Source organism: Pongo abelii, chromosome 19, assembly GCF_028885655.2.
Source record: "Pongo abelii isolate AG06213 chromosome 19, NHGRI_mPonAbe1-v2.0_pri, whole genome shotgun sequence".
NCBI classification, from domain to species: Eukaryota; Metazoa; Chordata; class Mammalia; order Primates; family Hominidae; genus Pongo; species Pongo abelii.
Genome location: NC_072004.2, coordinates 98,008,381 through 98,033,653, shown reverse-complemented (window position 1 = coordinate 98,033,653; position 25,273 = coordinate 98,008,381). Strand labels below are relative to the sequence as shown.

General features: G+C 49.3%; 1 protein-coding gene, 1 long non-coding RNA gene and 1 pseudogene across 2 annotated transcripts in view; 1 reads left to right on the top strand and 2 right to left on the bottom strand.

The window, feature by feature from the left end:
* FOXK2 (forkhead box K2) overlaps positions 1–25,273 on the bottom strand; it is a 91,169-nt gene that overhangs the window by 9,523 nt on the left and 56,373 nt on the right. The window contains exons 3-8 of the mRNA XM_024234562.3: positions 21,813–21,960; positions 18,161–18,307; positions 9,866–10,059; positions 8,621–8,796; positions 6,618–6,914; positions 5,883–6,092 (exon numbers count right to left, since the gene is read on the bottom strand). Coding sequence (XP_024090330.2) covers positions 5,883–6,092; positions 6,618–6,914; positions 8,621–8,796; positions 9,866–10,059; positions 18,161–18,307; positions 21,813–21,960 — 1,172 coding nt within the window. The remainder of the gene's footprint in view (positions 1–5,882; positions 6,093–6,617; positions 6,915–8,620; positions 8,797–9,865; positions 10,060–18,160; positions 18,308–21,812; positions 21,961–25,273) is intronic.
* On the top strand, positions 10,014–11,302 carry LOC134760581 (uncharacterized). Its single transcript, XR_010138358.1, has 2 exons — positions 10,014–10,353; positions 10,554–11,302. It is a non-coding gene; the product is annotated as an uncharacterized LOC134760581 (long non-coding RNA).
* On the bottom strand, positions 10,201–10,296 carry LOC112129830 (small nucleolar RNA U13; annotated as a pseudogene).

Here is a 25,273-nt window from a genome sequence, read left to right as displayed (position 1 = left end):
ATAGCAGCTGGTGGCAGAGGCAGAACCGGGCCAGGGTGAGGACGGAACCCCCTTAGGGCAGGCAGCCCAGCCTCGGCCTCTCTGCCCGTGGTGCTGAGCCCTCTGGTGCCCCTGGGGGAGTCTCAGGCAGCCTGTGCAGTCCCTCCCTGCACACAACATTCTAACCCCATGCTTGGGCCAGAAAACTCGGCCACATCCACATAATTCCTCAGTAAAAATACTAAATTTACCTTGGGGTAATATACTACACTACAATATAGTATAAACATAATTGCTTAATATAGTAGGAACCCAAAAATTTCATGTGACTGGCAGCTCTACTGCAATATTCATTTTTTTGCAGTGGTCTGGAACCAACGCTGCAATGTCTCTGAGGTACACCTACATGTCTGAAAAGGCCTGAAATCTCTACATATGAATAAAGAACTACAAATTTCACAACAAAAAGACAACCCAATTAAATGATGGGCAAAGGACTTAAAAAAATTTTCTTCAAACAAGATATACAAATAACTATAAAGTACACGAAAAGACGTGCTGGCCAGAGGCAGTGGCTCATCCTGTAATCTCAGCGCTTTGGGAGGCTGAGGTGGGCAGACTGCTTGAGCCCCGGAGCTTGAGCCCAGCATGGGCAACATGGTGAGACACTACCTCTTAAAAAAAAAAAAAAAAAAAAGACTGCAAGAGGCCAAAGTTATGAGCACCTGTGCAGTGGTTCTCATCCTAGGTGTTCAGCATCCAGGCTGTAGCCGACACTGTTTTAAGGAAAATCATTTCCAGAATCTCCTCTTGGTCCTGAAGTCTTTCTTAAAGCCCATCTGCCACCTCCTCTCTCTCAACAGCCTCTCTCATCTGCTCAATTGGGCACTGGCTTTGGGGATGAAAACTATGGGATGGAGCATGAAAGCAATAATAGAAAATACTGGTGCTGACAAGACTTTTTTTTTTTTTTTTTTTTTTTGAGATGGAGTCTCGCTCTGTTGCCCAGGCTGGAGTGCGGTGGTGTGACCTCGGCTCACTGCAACCTTCATCTCCCAGGTTCAAGCGATTCTCCTGCCTCAGCTTCCAGAGTAGCAGGGATTACAGGAATGCGCCACCACACCTGGCTAATCTTTGTAGTTTTAGTAGAGACAGAGTTTCACCATGTTGGCCAGGCTGGTCTCCAACTCCTGATCTCAAGTGATCCTCCCGCCTCAGCCTCCCAAAGTGCTGGGATTACAGGCGTGAGCCACCACACCCAGCCAAGATGACTGACAGACTTTCAGGTTCATCTGGAAACAGGCCCTCAGCGCTGACACTGCCCTCTTCTTCCTGAGTGGAAACAGGCCCTCAGTGCTGACACTGTCCTCTCCCTTCCTGAGTGGAAGCAGGTCCTCAGTGCTGACACTGTCCTCTCCTTCCTGAGTGGAAGCAGGTCCTCAGTGCTGACACTGTCCTCTCCTTCCTGAGTGGAAGCAGGTCCTCAGTGCTGACACTGTCCTCTCCTTCCTGAGTGGAAGCAGGTCCTCAGTGCTGACACTGTCCTCTCCTTCCTGAGTGGAAACAGGCCCTCAGTGCTGACACTGTCCTCTCCTTCCTGAGTGGAAGCAGGTCCTCAGTGCTGACACTGTCCTCTCCTTCCTGAGTGGAAGCAGGTCCTCAGTGCTGACACTGTCCTCTCCTTCCTGAGTGGAAGCAGGTCCTCAGTGCTGACACTGTCCTCTCCTTCCTGAGTGGAAGCAGGTCCTCAGTGCTGACACTGTCCTCTCCCTTCCTGAGTGGAAGCAGGTCCTCAGTGCTGATACTGTCCTCTCCTTCCTGAGTGGAAGCAGGTCCTCAGTGCTGACACTGTCCTCTCCTTCCTGAGTGGAAGCAGGTCCTCAGTGCTGACACTGTCCTCTCCCTTCCTGAGTGGAAGCAGGTCCTCAGTGCTGACACTGTCCTCTCCTTCCTGAGTGGAAGCAGGTCCTCAGTGCTGACACTGTCCTCTCCTTCCTGAATGGAAACAGGCCCTCAGTGCTGACACTGTCCTCTCCCTTCCTGAGTGGAAACAGGCCCTCAGTGCTGACACTGTCCTCTCCTTCCTGAGTGGAAGCAGGTCCTCAGTGCTGACACTGTCCTCTCCTTCCTGAGTGGAAACAGGCCCTCAGTGCTGACACTGTCCTCTCCTTCCTGAGTGGAAACAGGTCCTCAGTGCTGACACTGTCCTCTCCCTTCCTGAGTGGAAACAGGTCCTCAGTGCTGACACTGTCCTCTCCCTTCCTGAGTGGAAGCAGGTCCTCAGTGCTGACACTGTCCTCTCCTTCCTGAGTGGAAGCAGGTCCTCAGTGCTGACACTGTCCTCTCCTTCCTGAGTGGAAGCAGGTCCTCAGTGCTGACACTGTCCTCTCCTTCCTGAGTGGAAGCAGGTCCTCAGTGCTGACACTGTCCTCTCCTTCCTGAGTGGAAGCAGGTCCTCAGTGCTGACACTGTCCTCTTCTTCCTGAGTGGAAGCAGGTCCTCAGTGCTGACACTGTCCTCTCCTTCCTGAGTGGAAGCAGGTCCTCAGTGCTGACACTGTCCTCTCCTTCCTGAGTGGAAGCAGGTCCTCAGTGCTGACACTGTCCTCTCCTTCCTGAGTGGAAGCAGGTCCTCAGTGCTGACACTGTCCTCTCCTTCCTGAGTGGAAGCAGGTCCTCAGTGCTGACACTGTCCTCTCCTTCCTGAGTGGAAGCAGGTCCTCAGTGCTGACACTGTCCTCTCCTTCCTGAGTGGAAGCAGGCCCTCAGTGCTGACACTGTCCTCTCCTTCCTGAGTGGAAGCAGGTCCTCAGTGCTGACACTGTCCTCTCCTTCCTGAGTGGAAGCAGGTCCTCAGTGCTGACACTGTCCTCTCCTTCCTGAGTGGAAGCAGGTCCTCAGTGCTGACACTGTCCTCTCCCTTCCTGAGTGGAAGCAGGTCCTCAGTGCTGACACTGTCCTCTCCTTCCTGAGTGGAAGCAGGTCCTCAGTGCTGACACTGTCCTCTCCTTCCTGAGTGGAAGCAGGTCCTCAGTGCTGACACTGTCCTCTCCTTCCTGAGTGGAAGCAGGTCCTCAGTGCTGACACTGTCCTCTCCTTCCTGAGTGGAAGCAGGTCCTCAGTGCTGACACTGTCCTCTCCTTCCTGAGTGGAAGCAGGTCCTCAGTGCTGACACTGTCCTCTCCTTCCTGAGTGGAAGCAGGTCCTCAGTGCTGACACTGTCCTCTCCTTCCTGAGTGGAAGCAGGTCCTCAGTGCTGACACTGTCCTCTCCTTCCTGAATGGAAACAGGTCCTCAGTGCTGACACTGTCCTCTCCTTCCTGAGTGGAAACAGGCCCTCAGTGCTGACACTGTCCTCTCCTTCCTGAGTGGAAACAGGCCCTCAGTGCTGACACTGTCCTCTCCTTCCTGAGTGGAAGCAGGTCCTCAGTGCTGACACTGTCCTCTCCTTCCTGAGTGGAAGCAGGTCCTCAGTGCTGACACTGTCCTCTCCTTCCTGAATGGAAACAGGTCCTCAGTGCTGACACTGTCCTCTCCTTCCTGAGTGGAAACAGGCCCTCAGTGCTGACACTGTCCTCTCCTTCCTGAGTGGAAACAGGCCCTCAGTGCTGACACTGTCCTCTCCTTCCTGAGTGGAAGCAGGTCCTCAGTGCTGACACTGTCCTCTCCTTCCTGAGTGGAAGCAGGTCCTCAGTGCTGACACTAGGACTGTGCAACCATCAGTGAATACAGAACGAATCAGGTGGTTTCCTTTAAAGCTAAATACACTAAGAAAGGCATCTTCAGTAATATTTTAATTTTTGGTTTTATAAGAATTTGTTATATTTTTGGGTTTTATCAATTTTGTTATTCATAGACAAATTAAACTTTAATATTTATATCTATATTTTATTGCTGCAGAGAAAAGATATGACTAATAAATGACATTTAAGCCTAAAGTATGTGACTCATACAAAACCTGTTGGGGAATGTGAGATGGAAAGACGAGGGAGGATCTGGGCCACTCCTGCCTGTGTGTCCACACGTGGGCAAGTGGACATCTCATGATGTCAGTATTTGGAGTCCAGCAGTACACTGAAAATAATCCCGTAAAAGCTTTATTTTAAAACATCAATATTTTCAATAGTGAAAAATTAAAACACTAGCTTAAATTTATAACGAAAAATTCCAGATAACTTAAATACATAAAAAGGATACAGTTTTTCTTTTTTTGTTGAGACGGAGTCTCGCACGGTCGGCCAGGCTGGAGGGCAGTGGCGTGATCTCGTCTCACCGGAACCTCCACCCTTGGGTTCAAGCGATTCTCCTGCCTCAGCCTCCCGAGAAGCTACAACTACAGGCAACCGCCACCACACCCGGCTAATTTGTATTTTTTTTTTAGTAGAGATGGTGTTTCACCATGTTGGCCAGGCTGGTCTTGAACTCCTGACCTCGTGATCCGCCTACCTCGACCTCCCAAAGTGCTGGGATTACAGGCGTGAGCCACTATACCAGGCCGGGATACGGTTTTTCAAACTGCTTCTAAGAGAGGTGGATCCAGAAAGCCTCTGACCTGCACCGGTGGCTCTTGGCAGATCTGGAATGTTTCAGAAATGCATTCTTGGGCACCACACCAGACATGCCTAGTCAGGAACTCTGGGGAACGCAGCACTCTGGCCTCTAACAGCCAAGCCTTCTGGGTGATTCTGACACATATCGAGTCTGGGAATCACTAGGCCTCCACCCTGTCTTCAGACCGGGAATGACTAAGACCAGAAAGCCAACCGCCTGCCCTCCAACCACCGGCCCTCCCGGCTTCCATCTCCTCCCAGCTACCTGCAGTGCCACCAGGTTTATCACCTTAGAGCATCCAGAGCCACAGTTACCCAGAGAGAAGAGAAGGAGGAGACACAGGGCTTGGGGACGAAGGCATTCAAACAGGTAACTGATGACTGCAAACTCTGCGATCTATCTACAGGCAGCACATGTTGCTATTACTCAAAAACCAAAAAACCCTCAGGTAGTTAGTCTTCCCTAGAAAAGGTTCCAGACCTTGTTCTTCCATAAATTTGGGGAGAGGCAGGGTGGTGCTGAGTCAGAGTAGGAGGTACCTGCAGGTTTCAAGGTCTCTGTTCGTAGCGTTCGGTAAGGATTCAAGCGTCGTGATCAAGCCTTCTGACCTGGACCCTCTTTCAAAGAAAGCGTGTGGTTGGCACAGAGACGGTTTTAGTTGGTAGCTTCGGATCTGCCTGCTTGAGATCCTGCAAGCGCCAGGATCAGCCACGCGGCCTCCAACAGCCCGCACGGACCCAACCCAGAGCAGCGGGAGCCCACACCTGAGCCAGGCCCCAACAGCAGCGTTGACTCGGCAGCCGGCAGGGACTCCCACCCGTTCCACACTCCCCAGGGCAGGGCGAAGGCAGATAACCTGGTGTCGGCGTGGAGGTTCTGGTGTCTCCGCTTGTCAATGTCAGAACATCCGTGCGGTTTTCTGTGCACGGCCTCCGACGGACTTCGAGAGCAAAGCGCACATAAAAGCAGCCCCTCTCCCACCCTCAGCGCACGGCACCGCCACAGGGCGCGCGACCCAAGTGAAAAGACAGGTGGCGGCTCCACAGCGGAGCTCGGCGGGCTCGGCCTACAGCCATTTCAGGCCCACCCAGGCAATCTACAGGAGGCGAGAGTATTTTTCTCTCTCAACGTATTAGAAACTCTCATCTCTTTTCAGGCAGGTCTCCAACGGGAATCCCCTGACGGCCGCTACACGACCATTCCTACAGCATTACTAGATTTCCTGCAGCTTCGAAATGCAAACATTTCCTCAGACGAAAGTTAAAATCGTCACTCAGAACCAAACCCCGAGTGAGAAGGGTCTCTGCTCCCAGTGCCCACACCCGCGGGGAGCCACCGACCCGCACGACTTACCATTGTTCACCTGGCCGTGGACCGCGGTGGGGACTGATGCCACGTGAGTGCCGTTTTGTGTTACAGTTTTTATTGGTAGCTGGTGTTGACCTAGAGGTGCCTGTTGTACTATGGTCACCGTCTGGACCGGGGTAGTCTGTGCCGTCTGAATGATCCGGCTGGCAGTGCCGAGCGTGGCGTGGCCAATGGCGGGAATAGGCTCTACTTTCACTGAAATTAAAAGGAAAAGAAACGACATTAGTATTACTGGAAAGCAAATAAAAATCTTGCCAGTTTAAAACATAATAACCAGATGGCTATCACACCTGCTAGAAAACGCCTCTAAAACAAACAGCAAATTAGAAAAAGAGGAGCAAATCTTTTTTTGTTTTTTTTTGAGACGGAGTTTTGCTCTTGTTACCCAAGCTGGAGTCCAATGGCGCAATCTCAGCTCACTGCAACCTCCACCTTCTGGGTTCAAGTGATTCTCCTGCCTCAGCCTCCGGAGTAGCTGGGATTTACAGGCACCCGCCACCATGCCCAGCTGATTCTGTATTTTTAGTAGAGACGAGGTTTCTCCATGTTGGTCAGGCTGGTCTCAAACTCCTGACCTCAGGTGATCCCACCGTTGCAGCCCCCCAAAGTGCTGGGATTACAGGTGTGAGCCACCGCACCTGGCCAAGGATGAGCAAATCTTACGGACTTCCAAGAGTGTGAGGCTGATAGGGCAGCCTCTCCTCCTTTCCCCCCACCTACCTCTGACCTCCCTGTGTTCTCCGTTCTCCTGGAGCTCTGCCTTAGGGGGGGCCGGCACGGCTGCCGGGGTGACCACAGCTTGTCCAGAGACAGTGCACGTGTTCGCTGGGGCCAGTCCGGCCACACTGCTGACCGACACCGCTGGGATCTGGTGGACGACGTGAACCGTCTGCACGACAGGTGGCTGGGCGGTCGAGGCAGTCACTGGGGTGGCCACAGTGTAGGTGACAGGCTTGATGGCCTGTGGTAGCTGCCGCTGGACGGTGATTAAGACTGGCTGGCTGGACAGAGGTGACCCTGGTGAAAGACACAGCAGGACTGACACTCACAGATCCTGACTTCTACAAAGGTTCTCACACTCAGCACTGACAAGCAACATACAAACTTTAATTTAAAATACAGGATATGGCCCTATTTCACCTCACAATAGTAAAGTTACTAATAATGAGGGAGGTGTAGTATTTTAATAGGGGTATTTAATTCCTATCTCTAACTGCTAAAAATGCAATTTTGGCTCTATTTAGATATCTGGTAACCCCTCTTCCCACAGTTCTTTCTTTATAAAAAAGAAAATGTCAATACTCAATATAAGAGGAAACTGGGCCGGGCACAGTGGCTCACGCCTGTAATCCCAGCACTTTGGGAGGCTGAGGTGGGAGGAGTTTGAGATCAGCCTGGGCATAGGGAGACCCTGCCTCTACGACAAGTATTAACTGGGCATGTTAGTGTGCGCCTGCAGCCCCAGCTATTTGGGAGACTGAGGAGGGAGGATTGCTTGAGCCTGGAAGGTGGAGACTGCACTGAGCCAAGAACACGTCACTGTACTCCAGCATGAGTGACAGAGCAAGACCTTGTCTCAAGACAAACGAACAAAAAAAAAAATAAAAAAGAAGAAGAAACTGCCCCTGTAGGCCAGAAAGACGAGGGCCACACTCACCTAGGATCAACATCTTCCTCCTATAACGAGTGGAAGGGAAGCAGAAAGTTCAAAAACAGAGTGGGGCTGTCATAGAGCCTCTGGCACTCACCCTTTGTGGTTTGGGGGCTTAGAGCAGAGGGAGAGACATGGCTGTCAGGGGCCTCTGCCATGGTTTGGGGGCTTAGAGCAAAGAGAGGGAGACATGGCTGTCAGGGGCCACCGCCAGTGGGCAGGGGAGGGCTGTTCTCTGGCCCAGGAGGGCCAGGAATCCTAATTGATCCAATTCACTGTCTGTCAACTGTAACAGACTTAGTTTGGACACATTTCCACACTATGTTTGTTTAATTCCCCAGGGCACACATTTTTACTCCACATTATGACTTTCTAAGTAAACTGCAAACTGTTTTGCCTATTCCTTAAAATGGACATGTTAGGCTGGGCGTGGTGGCTCATGCCTGTAATCCCAGCACTTTGGGAGGCCAAGGCGGGTGGATCACGAGGTCACGAGGTCAAGAGATCGAGACCATCCTGGCCATCATGGTGAAACCCTGTCTCTACTAAAAATACAAAAATTAGCTGAGCGTGGTGGTGTGTGCCTGTAGTCCCAGCTACTCGAGAAGCTGAGGCAGGAGAATTCTTTGAACCTGGAAGGCAGAGGTTGCAACGAGCCAAGATCACGCCACTGCATTCCAGCCTGGTGACAAAGTGAGACTCTGTCTCAAAAAAAAAAAAAAGGACATGTTTTTGCCTCCAGTGTCTAGTTTGTCTACTTCGTGTTTTTTTGTTTGTTTGTTTTTTTGCAGGGGGTGTTTCATGGATTTTTGAATGACAAACTAAGAAACAGGTTAATTCTAAGTTATTTCAGGCATCTACTCACAGTGTCGTTTAAAGAACGTTCATTGATTTTTAAAAAACACTCCCAGTGCTATTAGTTTTCCAAGGCCTATAAAATCACACTCAGGTACTAGTATAAGGTACAGAGGGACAGGCAGGCCTCCAGTCCGGCTATTTCTTCTCTGTGGAGCCCAGGCGTCCGCGTCTGGCTCACGCTGTCTGGCCCTCGCTTCCTCTCCCGCTGTCTCACCTGGGGCGCTCTGGGCAAACCGGGCTTCCTGGATGACAGCGAGTTTGGGCTGTGCGGCGCCAGGCTCAGGCTCCAGGGGGGCTGGCGAACCTTCCCTCGACAGGCTCTCAGGGGTCTGGGCGCCACTAGAGTGAGCAGACAGCACTCCAGCGTGATTGGGAGAGGCTGGGGCACTCCTGTGTCACCGAGAAGAAGACATTGCATTTTTACAGGTGACGCACTCAGAAAGCACTTGCTGTTTTAATAAGTGCACTTTGCAAAGGGGGTGTAATTTGTCTCCTGACAACCAAGTACTGTTGTGTAAGTTCTACTTCTCTGTACGCCTGTGAACTGAGCGGGACACTCGGGGAGACAGGCTGAGCCTGTGTGTGACAGGGCGATCACGGGCCCCTCGCCCACATACACGGCATGGCTGCGGGGCAGAGCTGGCTGCCCTCTCTAAGCAGCTTCTGTGCACAGACAGGAGGAGCCAGCAGCGGGCAAGTCCGTGGGCATTTAAGACTTACATTACGCTCATTTTTTTTTGGTTAAAAACAGTATTTGTGAAGCTAAAAATAAGTATTTAAACTCAGGCAAATTAACACTGTATAAGTCAACTCGAGCTTAAGCAGCTAAAAAGTAGTGTGTTTTTGTTTTGAGACGGAGTTTCGCTGTTTTGCCCAGGCTAGAATGAAGTGGCGTGATCTCGGCTCACTGCAATCTCTGCCTTCCCGGGTTCAAGCGATTCTCCTGCCTCAGGCTCCCGAGTAGCTGGGATTACAGGCGCGCGCCACAGCGCCCGGCTAATTTTTTTTTATTTTTAGTAGAGACGGGGTTTGACCATATTGGCCAGGCCGATCTCGACCTCCTGACCTCAGGTGATCCGCCCGCCTCGGCCTCCCAAAGTGCTGGGATTACAGGCGTGAGCCACCGCGCCCGGCCTAAAAAGTAGTTTTAAGAACTTTTCCTGTGCCAAAGGAAAGGACACACGTCGACGTGGCACTGGTATGAATAACATGCAATGAGCCCCATGAAGCAACAATCACTGCATCGAGTGCAGTTTAAACTTTGCAAATCGTCTCAAATGTTTCAACCACTAGAACCAGAAACACCTGGGCAGCACCCAACACTTTTGCTCAAATCCCCATCCCAACATTTAATCATAATGCATTTGGTAGTTCCTTCATTTTCAAAAGGAAATTCTCCCAATACACTGAAGGTAAGTTAAGTTAGCATGAAGTGAGGCCTTTTGTTCTTTTTCCTTACCTAGAAGAGAGCGGTCCCAGAGGGGTTCTAAAGCAGGGCACGCCCCTAGGCCGTCGTTTCCTAAAAGCCTGTTCTATTAATTTGCTTTCAGAGGCTGGGTCTATCCTCCAGAATGAGCCTTTGCCTGGTTCTTCCTGGGAACGCGGCACTTTGATGAAATAACGATTCAGAGAGAGATTGTGGCGAATTGAATTCTATGAAACATAAAAAAAATACGTAGAATTCATATATTTATTTGCTGAGAAATAAAAATGTGTCCTCGTTTTAGTGCCCTGCAAAGCAGAAACCTGCAGGTTAGGCCTGGCAGACCGCAAGAATGAATATTTTTTCTTTTGCGTCACACAAGTAATGTGCTGACAACATAACAAGGTCTGAGGAAGGCCCATCCTATGGAGGAGCGTGAAAACCCAGTCATCATGCTTACAAACGATGACAGAGAGTGACGTTTACGGGCTGTGCTGTGTGGAAGGAGCAGCCCTCCCGCCTTGGTGAGCAATTCTCAAGGGAAGTAGCAGCCTGGGGTTTGAGCCCTTCAGCCCAAGACTGCTATGGGCTTCCAAAGAGGAAGGGACACCGCACTCTGTGGCAGAACGGGCCCCGGGAGGCAGGGTGGGGAGCTGGGAACAGGAGGGATGGGCAATCCGCACAGCGCGGACAGAGGCCATTTCTGACTCCATCTCCTTTCAAGGTGGGAAACCCAGGACTGCAACAGTCAGCACAGAGCATTCCAGGTGGAGGCAATGACTTAGCTGCCAACCTCTCCCTGCTTGGAGACAAACAGAGCTGATGTGAGCCATTCTGTTAAAATACTTTTTTGCACAGAATTAGCTTACAGAATCTGTCATGCCATTAAAAGTAAATTAATCCAGTATAAAGTATTTGGCAAACCCGCAAAAAAGAAAAACGAGCAGGAGGCTGAAAATCAGGATGGACACCATCTTCCAGGAAGAGAGGACTTGGCAAAGTGCCTCTGTTTTTTTATTTGATCTTTGAAATAATTTCGTAAGGTACACAGGAAAGATTTCCCTCCCACCTCCTCATCAGTGCATCATTCTTTCTATTACAAAAAGCCAGACGGGCGCGAGGGCTCAGTTGAGGTCAGGAGTTTGAGACCAGCCTGGCCAACATGGTGAAACCCCATCTCTACTGAACATATAAAAATCGGCCGGGCACGGTGGCTCACGCCTGTAATCCCAGCACTTTGGGAGGCCGAGGCGGGCGGATCACAAGGTCAGGAGATCCAGACCATCCTGGCCAACACGGAGAAACCCCGTCTCTACTAAAAATACAAAAAAAATTAACCGGGCGTGGTGGCAGGCGCCTGTAGTCCCAGCTACTCAGTAGGCTGAGGCAGGAGAATGGCATGAACCCGGGAGGCGGAGCTTGCAGTGAGCTGAGATTGTGGCATTGCGCTCCAGCCTGGGTGACAGAGTGAGACTCTGTCTCAAAAACAAACAAAAAAACCGTACAAAAATCATCCGGGCACAGTGGCCCACACCTGTAGTCCCAGCTACTCAGGATGCTGAAGCTGAAGAATCGCTTGAACCCAAGAGGAGGAGGTTGCAGTGAGCCCAGATCGCACCACTGCACTCCAGCCTGGGCAATAGAAGCAAGACTCCATCTCAAAAAAAAGCCCAGCTAAGGGTTTACAGACAACCTGAAGAAAGCCCCCGCTGTGACCTGATTCAGGCTGCACCATCACAGCCAAAGCCGGACGAAAGTCATGGGTTCACAGAAACATTTCGTGAATTTACATTAATGTGTAGATTTAAAATTAAGCTATTAAAGTGTTAAAATGGTGATCACTCAAAACAAAATCTGGAGCTATCCAAAAAATCATTTCTAAATTCCCCAATTAACCTTATTAGAATTGCAAGCCTCAGCCTGAATTTCCAAATTGTCAAAGGTGACTAAGAAATCCAACATATAAAATAACACTTTATAACCAATCTCGGGGGCTGTTCAAGTGCCATCCTAACGCCTTTGGGCCCTGTGGATGTGAGCTACTTCATGGGCGACATGGAGAGGTGGGCTAGGCCGTGTGTGGGATTTGTGAAACTGTTTACAGGTAAGGGCATCAGATGAGATTTCAAGTATTCTAATAACTACAGATACCTGCTATAATGTTTTATTTGGCTTTAGCTGATGCCCAATCTTTCTATCAATTCCTCCAGAAAATCAAACGTGACTGTTATTGGTGCCCCGACAAAGACAGAGAAGGCAAAGCTTTGCCAACTGCTCTCAGAATTTTAAGTGTGAAGTAGAAGGTAGATTCTGAGACTATGGCTGAAGAAAAGCAAACCCAGACGATGGTAATATAAAACCCTCAAGCAGTGCAAACGGCAATCCCAGCCACTGCCTGAGAAGGACAACTTCCCCTCTCGCTGTTCTACCAGGACCAGTCCTCCTAAGTGGGGACTCAGAAAGAGCTGCCCCACACAGCGTCCGAGGCTGAAGAGCAGACAACAGTCAACAAGCCCGGAAGTGAAGGCTGTGGCTGTACTGACTGATGTGGAGTCATTTAATTTGCATGCTGTTAGGAGAAAAGGTTAGCACAGTGGGAATCTGGAAGCAGAAAAGGTGACTTCGGGGCCAGACTCCAGCCATGTGAGCAGAAGAACGCGACACGGGCCAGAAGCCCTGCCCCTGCGTCACCACCACCACTTACGAGACGCAAAGTAAGTCTGTGGAATTGGGGAGCTGCTATTTTCTGTCCCGAAAACGTAAAAGAACCCAGTCCGCAGCATCAGAATAGATTCTAACCTATTTTATTCTCCAATCCATCTCCCTGACAACAACTCCAAGGGCAAATGAGGAAAGATTACTTGTGATTTGCCAGCCAACAAGACTCCAGAAAATATGAGGAATTAATGAGACATTTAATGTAGACACAAATGGAATAAAGTAACTATGTTTCTAAGGTAATTTAAGGCCGTTGTAATTTGATCAAACCCAGGATGGATGTTCCTTCATTCTGTTGCTACATGTATTAAAACCACATTGACTGGACTCTAATGATTCAGAAATTTTAAAGCTTTCAGAGAAAACGTGGGCTGTTATTCTTTAATGCTAAACATGAAGAAAAGGATTTGCAATTTTGGGCAAATTATCTTTCCCTCAAAGGTTTTCCAAATTGAGCATCTGCTGAAAATCAGCCCTCCCTGAGCACTAGGTCCCTCCCTTCCAGGGCTCCCCTCTGTGCCTTCCTGCAGCCTTCCTAAGCAGACCTCACGTTTCTCAAGGACAGTTTGTCTGTTTAACCTCACCCAGCCCTGAGTGCCCTCCAGTGTGCATTCTGCACAGTAAGGACGTGTACAGAAACTGAGGAGAAGGAACAGGCCAAGTTCCTTTCAGAGGATGGGTCTAATGTCCAGGAACGCTTCCAAAAGTGCAAGGGTGAGGGTGAGTCCAGAGCACAGTCCTCCCTTTAAAAGAGATCAAGTGATGGGCGCAGTGGCTCATACCTATAATCCCAGCACTTTGGGAGGCCGAGGCGGGTGGATCACTTGAGGTCAGGAGTTCCAGACCAGCCTGGCCAACATGGCAAAATCCCATCTCTAGTAAAAACACAAAAATTAGCCGGGCATGGTGGCATGCACCTGTAGTCCCAGCTACTCAGGAGGTTGAGGATGGAGAATCACTTGAACCCAGGAGGCAAAGGTTGCAGTGAGCTGAGATCGCGCCACTGCACTCCAGCCTGGGTGACAGAGTAAGACTCTGTCCCAAAAAAATAAAATAAAAATAAATAAAAGGAACCAGCTCTAGTCCCTTTGGAAGCTGAGAGACCCGTCCTTTCAAACTTTTCATAGTCACAACAATTATCTCAATTCTGGGTTAAGTAAAATTATAAAACCATAAAAAATCATTTTGCAATCACCGAGGCCTTGACCCGCGGTGTCAGCGGAACGCACAGAGGGCCCGGCGGGCCCCTAACCCAGGGCTGGGCCTGGCACGCAGGTGCTGCCTTGGCTTCGAGACCTTAACCTGGCCGCCCGCCGCGCCGAGCATGCAGGTCAGGCCGCAGACAGGGCAGGAGCCTATTCGGGGCTGCAGTGACGGACACCTTAGAAGAAGAGAGCTTTGTGCTGTCTTTCTCCTCCACCTCTGATGAATTTGCTGTTGTGGTTGGATATTTAGAGGACATTATCATGGATAACGAGTTCCAGTTATTACAGAGAAATTTCATGGACAAGTACTACCTGGAGTTTGAAGACATGGAAGAGAATAAACTCACCTATACACCTATTTTTAATGAATACATTTCTTTTTTTCTTTTTCTTTTTTTTTGAGACGGAGTTTTGCTCTTGTTGCCCAGGCTGGAGTGCAATGACGCGATATCAGCTCACCGCAATCTCTGCCACGTGGGTTCAAACCATTCTCCTGCTTCAGCCTCCTGAGTAACTGGGATTACAGGCACGCCACCACCATGCCCCGCTAATAATATTGTATTTTTAGTAGAGATGTGGTTTCTCCATGTTGGTCATCTGGTCTCGAACCCCCGACCACAGGTGATCCGCCGGCCACAGCCTCCCAAAGTGCTGGGATTACAGGCGTGAGCCACCGCGCCCAGCCTGAATACATTTTTTTGGTACAAAAATATATTGAAGAACAGCTGCTGGAGCGGATTTCTGGATTCAACATGGCAGTTTTCACCACCACATTACAGCACCAAAAAAATGAAGCAACTGGTGACATATTCAACATGCTGCTACCTTCACAGTTTTGGACTACAGAGCAGAAAAAGAAGGCCAAGGACTAGACTTAAGCAGTGGCTTAGTGGTGACTTCGTTGTGTCAACCAACTTCTGTGCCAGCTTCCCAGAACAATCTGCAGCACTGGGTCCTCCCTCCAGCCAATGAATTGGAACATTCTGGATGTCACCAGCCCAACAGGCTCAGCTCACGATGACAGAATACATCTTGGAAAAAGACTGACTCTTGTTTTGTAATTCTTCATTTATGTTAAGTATTGACAGGTCAAAACCAAAATGACCTAACCCTCCTAGACCTATTTCTCCTGTGAGAAACACCTTCTTGTATTCATTAACCGTAGTACTCCTCCCCTCCTCAAGGAGACACTTCTCTCAGGAGCTTCTGCGTCAGACGCCTCTGGAGCGAGCCCATGTCCAGCACTCCACTTGGGGGGTCCTTCCCCGAGCACACATGCTGGTGTGTACGTGTGGACGAACCCGCCACTGCCACCCCAGCACACACCAGCCTGACCAACATGGAGAAACCCCGTCTCTACTAAAAATACAAAATCAGCCAGGCGTGGTGGCTCAAGCCTGTAGTCCCAGCTACTCATGAGGCTGAGGCAGGAGAATCGCTTGAACCTGGGAGGTGGAGGTTGCAGTGAGCCGAGATCAGGCCATTGCACTCCAGCCTGGGCAACAAAAGCAAAACTCCGTCTCAAAAAAAAAGAGAGAGTACATGTCCATGAACTAGGGGGAATCTGGAGAAACTAATCCCTCTCCCGCTTAATTAGCTGGAGCCACGAGGCGTGAAATGACACAGGAGCAGCCTTACTGGGGAAACAGATGCAGCTGTAGACTTACAGACCTTGATCTAGGATCTAGACAGGAAAGAAAATGTTTCAACAAAACAAGTTTAATAGCAGTTCAGCAGAGAAGGGTGCCTGACGTGTGCTCGTCTGTCATTCCCTGCCGACACAGCTGTGCAGGCACCTGCAACAGACAACAGAAAGCAGTGCCTGCATGAGGGGTCCCGTGGGGTCCTCGCCACTTCACCACTGTGGTCCAGGAGAGTCTTGCTCCAAGGGCTCTGCTCCCCAAAAGGCCTGTCCTGACTTGGGCCCCCCCAAAACTGAGGCCAGGCCTTTATCCACCACCCTCTTTAGCAAGAAAGCCTTGTCCTGCTCATAGGTAGTTCTCAAATAAACGGATGTTAGAAAAAACACACAGAAATACCACTTAAGAGAAACACATTAAAGTCTAATAAAGCTTCTTAGAAACACACTCATAAAGCCCCAGGTAAGTGGTATCTCAAACCATCAGAATAAGCTGTCAACTCTGAGGGACCCTCACACACTCCCACAGAGCAAGCTGGACCCCATGTGGAGTTTCTCTCCTTGACAAAGCCATAGAGCCACGGTCACTGGAACATGGGTACAAGTTATTGTGTGTGTGTGTGTGTGTGTGTGTGTGTGTGTGTGTGTGTGTGTGTGTGTGTGTGTGTGTGTGTGTGTGTGTGTGTGTGTGTGTGTGTGTGTGTGTGTGTGTGTGTGTGTGTGTGTGTGTGTGTGTGTGTGTGTGTGTGTGTGTGTGTGTGTGTGTGTGTGTGTGTGTGTGTGTGTGTGTGTGTGTAGATAGTTTGAAGCACAGCCTCAGTTTTATAGAGTAAATACGGCCAGAATTTAGCATGCAGTATGTTAAGAGACCCTGACGTGTAACTGAATATGGAACTACTCTCCAAATCCAGCATTTTCCTAATGGTCAATTAAGAAGTGCCCCCTTGCTGTAAACAGGCAGGCAGGACAGGGTGTAGACACTCCAGGTATGGGGGGTTGGCACAAGGTGAGCCAGAGGGGAGGCTGGGTCTCATTCTGTACCTTCCGTGATTAAAGACCCCCAAGCCCCTCCACAAAGGAAATATGGAAGACGTGGCTGGTAGGCTTTTTTTTTCTTTTTGAGACGGGGTCTTGCTCTGTTGCCCAGGCTGGAGTGCAGTGGTGTGATTACAGCTATCTGGAACCTCTGCTTCCTGGGCTCAGGTGATCCTCCCACCTCAGCCTCTGGAGTAGCTGGGACTACAAGCGTGAGCCACCACACTCAGCTAATTTTTTTTTATTTTTTGTAGAGACAGGGTCTCACCATGTTGCCCAGGCTGCTCTCGAAATCCTAGAGTCACGCAATCCACCTGCCTCAGCTCTCAAAGTGCTAGAATTATAGGTATGAGTTACTGTGCCCGGCCGGTAGGCTATTTTTTAATACAACATGTTTATACATCTGCGGGTAAAAGAAAAAAGGTTTTTTCCCTTCAATAGATAGAAAACGGTTGCCCCTGCACCACCCTCACCACTAAGCCATGTAATTTAGAGGTTTTTTTTTTTTTTTTTTTTGAGACGGAGTCTTGCTCTGTCGCCCAGGCTGGAGTGCAGTGGCGCTATCTTGGCTCACTGCAAGCTCCGCCTCCCGGGTTCACGCCATTCTCCTGCCTCAGCCTCCCGAGTAGCTGGGACTACAAGCGCCCGCCACTGCGCCCGGCTAATTTTTTGTATTTTTAGTAGAGACGGGGTTTCACCATGTTAGCCAGGATGGTCTGCATCTCCTGACCTCGTGACCCGCCCGCCTCGGCCTCCGAAAGTGCTGGGATTACAGGCGTGAGCCACCGCGCCTGGCAGTTTAGATGTTTTTTTAAGGATCATTTACTCATTAAATGAAAGCCTCAAAGAAATTCTATAGATGTTCCTGGTTACTTAATGAATTAAAAACCTATAAGCATACATACATTTCTTCTCTTGCTATGTTTTTAATATTCTATATTTCAAACCTACCCAGTGCCAAATTATTTCAAATAGCAAGATTCTCGTATACATCCAGTAAACAGCCAACACAACACAGATACACAGAGAAAAAACCTACATAGTCTAAAGGGTTAAAATTACTGGTATAACAGAGCGAGACTCTGACTCAAAAAAAAAAAAAAAAAAAAAATTATTGGTGTGTGACCTGACCAAAGGGAATATTTTGCAGATTTCAAAGTGTCTTTTGGGGGTAGCCCCGGGGTTCCACGACCAGGTGGGCTCCCCGGCTGAGACAGGGCACACCACGTTCATCTGTTTTTTACCCCGGCCAACTGGTTAAGATGTCTTCTAGGTGTTCCTTGGTAAAACGTGGTTTGAAAACTGTCTCTGCAAACTTCAAAACTTCTGTCCATTAGCAGGACTAGATGAAGAAGACAGGAAAATGCCAAAGGGAAGGATAGGCTGGGTTTTAAATTTCTCCTACATTTCAAATATGAACTGCATTGGTCAAAGGGAAATATCTCAAACAATCCACACTTCACGAATCCTATGAAGACACATGAATTTCCACAACAGTAAAGCACGCAGGCCTAGACGCTCTTCCAGAACCGTGCTTCCTTCTGCTCCACACGAAGAAGGTGAGGCAGAGCATGGCAGCACCGGCCCCCAACTCCTCCTCCTCTCAGCACGGGAGGCTCCAACCCCACCCCCTTCTACCTTCCTAACCTGTGCCTGCGTTAAATACAGCAGCCGCTCCACTTTCTTCTCGGTATCCATCAGCCTCTATTTAACAACAAACTGAAAGGCATTTACCTGCCAGCCCTTGTCCGCAGTCCTATAGTAGGGATAATTTTTAGTGATGTGTGTATAAATTCCGTTCAGGGTGAGCTGTTTGTCAGGAGCCATTGTAATTGCTTGGACTATCAGTTGTGCATAGGAGTAAGGTGGCTTTGAATCATCCTGTATTTAAAAAAACAAAAAAAAAAGAGTATTGAAGTTACCATATTTTGTATTAAATTTACTAGATTTAAAGATTCTCAGTGCTTTTAAGTGCTCCTCTGATACCTCATTTTTCTTTTTTTTTGAGACAGAGTCTCACTGTGTCGCCCAGGCTGGAGTGCAGTGGCACGATCTTGGCTCACTGCAATCTCCGCCCTCTGAGTTCAAGCGGTTCTCCTGCCTCAGCCTCCCAAATAGCTGGGATTACAGGCGCCCACCATCACACCCAGCTAATTTTTGTGGTTTTAGTAGAGATGGAGTTTCACCATGTTGGCCAGGCTGGTCTCAAACTCCTGACCTCAGGTGATCCGCCTGTCTCGGCCTCCCAAAGTGCTGGGATTACAGGTGTGAGCCACCGTGCCCAGCCTGATACCTCATTTTTCTTACTATAAAAGTAATACAATTCGAAAACATGGAGGAAACAAATGGAAAACTATAAAGAATATTAAAAATTACATAACGAAAAAATCCAAATGTCAAAAATGAAGAAATAAAGGCTGCTTGACCTCAGTGGGGTCCAAGGCAAAGCACCTCAACCATGACCAGATCCTGTCAGCTACCCCAGGGGTACAGGCGAGGGGTGGGTAAGGCTGGCTGAGGGCTCAGAGCCAGCAGCACCCCTCCCCAGGCATAAGCACCAGGGGTGGCCAGGGTTGCTCAGAGCCCCTGGACTCACCAAATACCCATCCACAAGGAGCGCCTGCTGCCCACGAGGAGGAGCCCCCTGGCCCACGAAGAGCCCCATGGAGGCTTCACCTTGGGGTCGGAGACATCCTGGCTGCCGTGTACCCCGCTGACAGGCCGGCATCCCTGGTCCTGGCTCTTTCAAGGCCACTGGTGGCTCCCTGTCATAGTGACAACTTGAAACCCACACTTATAGGCACAAGCCCACTGGGAAAGGGAATCACCCCTGGTTGTGAACTTCTGGGCAACACACTTGTCAACATGGATGAAGAGCAACAGATAATGTTGGATGAAAAAATCCATTCAAGATGATACTATATACATGGAGTTTTACAATGAACAATTACAGATACTGTTCAAGGATAAACACAAATGGAATGGGAAACAGGCAGGCTGACAGACAGGAGGCAAGGACATCAGATGCACCCAGATGCCGCGTTCAGCGCTGACAGCTCAGAGTGGGCAGAGGGACGTTTGTCTTTTCTTTCTTTTTTGGGGACAGGGTCTCACTCTGTCACCCAGGCCAGAGTGCAGTGGTGTGATCACGGCTCACTGAAGCCTGAACTCCCAGGGTTCAGGTGATCCTCCCACCTCAGCCTCCCCAGCAGCTGGGACTCCAAGCGCATGCCACTATGCCTGGCTAATTTTTGGTATTTTTGTAGAGACAGGATCTTGCTTTTTTGTCCAATCTGATCTCAAACTCCTGAGCTCAAGTGATATGCCCACTTTGGCCTCCCAAAGTCAAGTTTGTCTTTTTTTTTTTTTTTTTTTTTTTGAGACAGAGTCTCGCTCTATCACCCAGGCTGGAGTGCAGTGGCGCGATTTCAGCTCACTGCAAGCTCCACCTCCCGGGTTCATGCCATTCTCCTGCCTCAGCCTCCCGAGTAGCTGGGACTACAGGCGCCTGCCAACACACCCGGCTAATTTTTATATTTTTAGTAGAGACGGAATTTCACCGTGTTAGCCTGGATGGTCTCGATCTCCTGACCTCGTGATCCGCCCACCTCAGTCTCCCAATTACAAGCGTGAGCCACTGCGCCCAGCCTATCGCTTTTTTTTCTAAACAGAAAAATGTAATCACAAGAAGACCCTCCACATACCTAGTGCTTTCTTTTTAGACAGGGTCTTGCTATGTTGCCCAGGCTAGAGTACAGAGGCTATTCAAGGATTGATCATAGCTTACCACAGCTTTGAACTCAAGTGATTCTCCTGCCTCGGCCTCCCGAGCAGCTGTGACTACAAGTGCATGCCACACTGCCCGCTATGTCTCTTCCTTTAAACAGCTAACAAAGCCTTCGTCACTGTGCCTGTGCTGTTGTTGTACTTCCCTGTGATCTTTTTTCTATGTTTCTAAAAACTTTTTAAATTGAAAAACATAAAAAACAGACAGAAAAGCTCATGATACATTTATGTCAGCTGAACAAATTTTTGCAAAGTGAACATGAGTATACTAGGTCAAGAGACAGGGCACCACCAGCATCCCCAACATGCTCGTATGGGCCCTCTCAGCCCACTACCTCTACTTCTCAAAGAGGCCACCATTACTACTGACTTCTTAGAGTGAACACAATTTTGCTGGGATTTACTAAGTTTTACCACTTGGCTGCATCCTTAAACAATACAACTTAGATTTGTCCGATTTTAAGCCTGACAGAAATGGCACCACACACGATGCGCCCTCCTTGCCTAGCACCGTGTTAGATGCCGCAGTCGGCCGCAGGTGGGGGATGCATGGCTGTGGCTTATTCTCATGGCTGTGCTGCGTTCCGCTGGGAGAGATCACATTGCCTCGATATGTCAGTAACACCACGCATGGTTCTTACTCTCTTTCTTCCACTCAGCATTACATCCGGAATACTTCCATATCAGCAAATACTTTGCATGCTATTCCCTAAGTGGAACCACAATATCCTAATCACCATTCCCTAGGGACACTGAGGTTGCGTTTTTATTTTTTATTTTATTTTTTTGAAACAGGAGCTCACTCTCTCACCCAGGCTGGAGTTCAATGGCGTGATCTCAGCTCACTGCAACCTCCGCCTCCCGGGGTTCAAGTGATTCTCCCGCCTCAGCCTCCAGAGCAGCTGAGATTACAGCTGCGTGCCACCACGCCTGGCTTTTTGTATTTTTTTGGTAGAAGCAGGGTTTAACCATGTTGACCAGGCTGGTCTCCAACTCCTGACCTCAAGTGATCCCCCCGCCTCGGCCTCCCAAAGTGCTGGGATTACAGGCATGGGCCACCGCACCCAGCCGCATTCCATTGTTTTATACAAACTTTCATCCATTTCCTTTGGTCAAACTCCTAAAAGGAAAATTACTGGGTCAAAGAATACAAACGTGCCGGGTCATAGTGTGACTCTCAACAACTGCTGTCCAAACAAGGGACAAACGTGCCCTATACAAACATGAGTGGCAGGGTGTGCGTTTGCATAACCTTCAGAGTTTGGGACAAGGGGCTAAACTCCGGCACAAACGCACATGAGCTCCACAAAGACCAAAGCACTCCTCTATCTTCCGCTGTCTGCCCAGCCCTCAGCACCTGGGCCTACAGCTGCTATTAGGGAGACCCTACGATGTGTGTTGAATGACTAAACGAGTACACTTGCAAAGCCCCAATACCAAGAACACAGTCAGCAGCAACACCAGAATCAAGCCCACATCCCCACCAACGCCCTGGCACGGCTGTCACTGGACAGGCAGGTGAGTGACAGACAGGTGACACTGCGGGCCCTGTGGCTACACACTGCCCCCGGGGGCTGCTTCAAGGCTACAAAGCCTTTACCTTCGGGCTGTCTCCACCTGAAGCTTCCTTTTCATTTTCAGGCTGTGAGTTGTCAGCCATTAAATTGAGGTCAGATGGCATCACTCGGCCCACCTTGTACCCTGAAGACCCCGCTCCCCGGGGGCTGGAGGGGCAGGAGTTTGCAGCGCTGTGGAAGAGAAAAGTTTGTTCCTATTAGTCTATCACAGTGCACACATCCTACTGTGCTTCAGCAACTGGCTCTAATTACAGGGAAAACAAATACAGAAATGCTAAAACAAAAAAAAAAGGAAGATATCAGCATTTCCTATGGAAACACAGATTCTTATAAATTATCTGTGAAATTTAAGATCGTCCCAAGAAGCAATGTGGAAATAGGGTATTTGCTTCTATAAACGTCAGCTCAGGAAATGTGAAACAAGCTCTCAGGGGAGGCAGTGGCCCACTCATTTCACCAGTGAGGAAACTGAGGCTCCGGATGGTTCCAGAACTTATTAAAGACACAAAGTGACACAAGACAGGCACAGAGGTCCTCACTGAGGAGCTGTGACAGGGGGCACAGAAAAGACAGGGAAAGTCGGGGCAGTGGGGGAGGGGAGGGGTCTGCCAGCCAAGGCCCCTGGAGCTGAAGTGGAGCAAGCGGTTCCACTGAAGATGAAGCCGTGGACACGGACACCTGCTGAAGGCACAGCAGCAGGTCAGCTAGGGGCGCCCGGGACGCAGCAGCAGGTCAGCTAGGGGCGCCCGGGACGCAGCAGCAGGTCAGCTAGGGGCGCCCGGGACGCAGAATCAGGCCCGTTTTCAAACAGGCACTTTTTCCCACCGGGATGGACTGGGGCACAGGGAGTGTTCTGATTCTTGATCTCTGTGCCGATTAAAGGGCACGTGCATTTCTGGTAAGTCAAGGAGCTGCAGATTCTCTCGATGCCTAATTTTCTGCACTTCAATAAAAAGAACGAGCCATTGAAATGCAACAATATCAAGATAAGATTATTTTATAAGTTATAGAGGTGTTTTGGGGGAAAAACATTGCAAATGCATAGAAAAGGTCTAGAAAAAATAACCAAGAAACCTAAAGGCATGACCTCTGAGAAACAATTCAAAAGGAGGGCCAGGGAGATGGAGAAGTGGGGAGGAGGAGGGAAAGGGCAACACACCAGTGGCCTTGTACCCTCCGCAGTGCTTCTTAGACTTTCCGCCATAAATATGAACCACTGGTATACTCACTCACCCATTCAACAAGTATTTACTCAATGCCAGCAACCATCCTTAAAGCACTGGAGAAAAAGCAGGAATGACAAAGACTCATGGCATCTACAATTTATGAGTTTAAAGAGCCAACTTTTAACAAGTGGAGGATGCAGCCAGTGTGGCCTGAGGAAGGCAAGTGACCTGCTGGCTGGATGGCAGGTTTGGAAAGTCAGGTCGCTCAGGCTCGCTCCACCTGGAGGCCCCGGGGACCTGGGTTCCCCCGGACAAAGGTCTGTGCAGGTGTGGGGAGGGGCAGGCAAGGAAACACAGAATGAAGAGAAAGCAGCAGGTGGGAGGAGAGGCAGAGTCGGGAGCTGACTCAACCTCAGGGCTGCAGCTGCGACCCTTCCCCTGCGCCCACCGCTGCTGTCAGTCACACTTGGGAGTGGGGTCTTCAAGGCTGCTGCTCGGTGGTGAGCTGTATGTGACTCAGGTAAACTCGGGCGCATTCTACTCCAGTGAATTCTGTGTCCTTTTTATGTAGTGCTTAATAAGCACCGGGTGGCAGGACTTGACTTCTGCCTACCCACTCGTACATTTACTATTTGGCCCACTCAGTTATGTTCAGCCAAATTCAACCAAAGTGGGAAAGAGAGAGGGCAGCCTCTCGGCAAAAGAGGAATGGGAGAGAGGGCAGCGACGAGAAGGCCCTGATGCCAGCCGGGGCGACTCTCGGACAGCACCAGGCACAGGATGGTGGTCAGAGTCCACTGGCCACGCCTCTATTTCACAAACACATTCACAACAGATGCTTTTCCAGGGGGCCTATTTTTTTTTTCCTTTTGTGGTAAAATACACACAACATAAAATTTACCATTTTAACCATTTTAAACTGCACACTTCAGCAGCATGAAGCACATTCACACAGAGGTGCAGCCATCACACCATCCCGCTCCAGAATGTTCTCATTTCCCAAACTGAAGCTCTGTCCCCAAGAAACACCGGCTCCCCCTCCCCGCCCCCAGCCCCTGGCCACCTCTCCATTCTGCCTGCTGTCTCTGCGAATGTGATACTCTAGGAATCTCAATGACTGGCTTATTTCACTGAGCATAACGTCCTCAGGGTTAATTCATGTTTCAGCATATGTCAGGATTTCCTTCCTTTTTAAGGCTGAATAATATTCCATTGTATCTTCTATTCTCTGGAAATTATGCATAAGGCTGCTATGAAAACGGGCATACAAATATTTCTTCAAGACCCTGCCTTCAGGGGTTGCTGGATCACATGGTAATTCTATTTTTAGTTTTTTGAGGAACTGCTAGTCTGTTTCCACAGCAGCTGCACGGTTTGGCATTCCTTGCAACAGCACACAATAGTTCCAATTTCTCCACATCCTCACGAACACTATTTTCTGGGTTTTTTGTTTTTAATAGCAGCCAATCCAATGGGTGTGAGGTGGGATCTCACTGTGTTTTGATTGGCATTTCCCTAATAACTACTGATGCTGAATATCTTTTCATGTCCTTATTGGCCATTTCTATATCTTCTTTGAAACAATGTCTTCCACGTTTTTGAACTGGGTCTTTTGTTTCTTTGTTGTTGAGTTTTAGGAGTTCTCTCTATAATCTGGATATTAATCCCTTGTCAGATGTATGATTTGCAAATACTTACTCCCATTCTGTAGAACACCTTTTTACTACTGATGTTGTCTTTTGATGCAGAAATTTTTTAAATTTTCAAGAAGTTCAATTTGTCTTTTTCTTTTGTTGCCTGTGCCTTTGGTATCAAATCCAAGAAATCAATACCAAATCCAATGTCATAGGTTTTGCCTGTGTTTTCTTCTAAGAATTTCAGTTTCAGGCCTTACATTTAGGTCTTTGATCCATTTTCAGTTAATTTTTGCACATGGTATAAGGGCCCAAATTCATTATTTTCCATGTGGACATACTGTTTACCTAGTACCACTTGTTGGGAAGTCTGAATGAATGGTGTGGGCACCCTCGTCAAAAACCATTTGATGAGGCCAGGGCACGGTGGCTCACACGTGTAATCCCAGCACTTTGGGAGGCCGAGGCAGGCGGATCACCTGAGGTTGGGATTTCAAGACTACCCTGACCAACATGGTGAAACCCCGTCTCTACTAAAAATACAAAATTAGCCAGGCGTGGTGGCGCATGCCTATAGCTCCAGCTACTCAGGAGACTGAGGCAGGAGAATCACTTGAACCGGGAGGCGGAGGGTGCAGTGAGCCGAGACCGCGCATTGCACTCCAGCCTGGGCAAAAAGGGTGA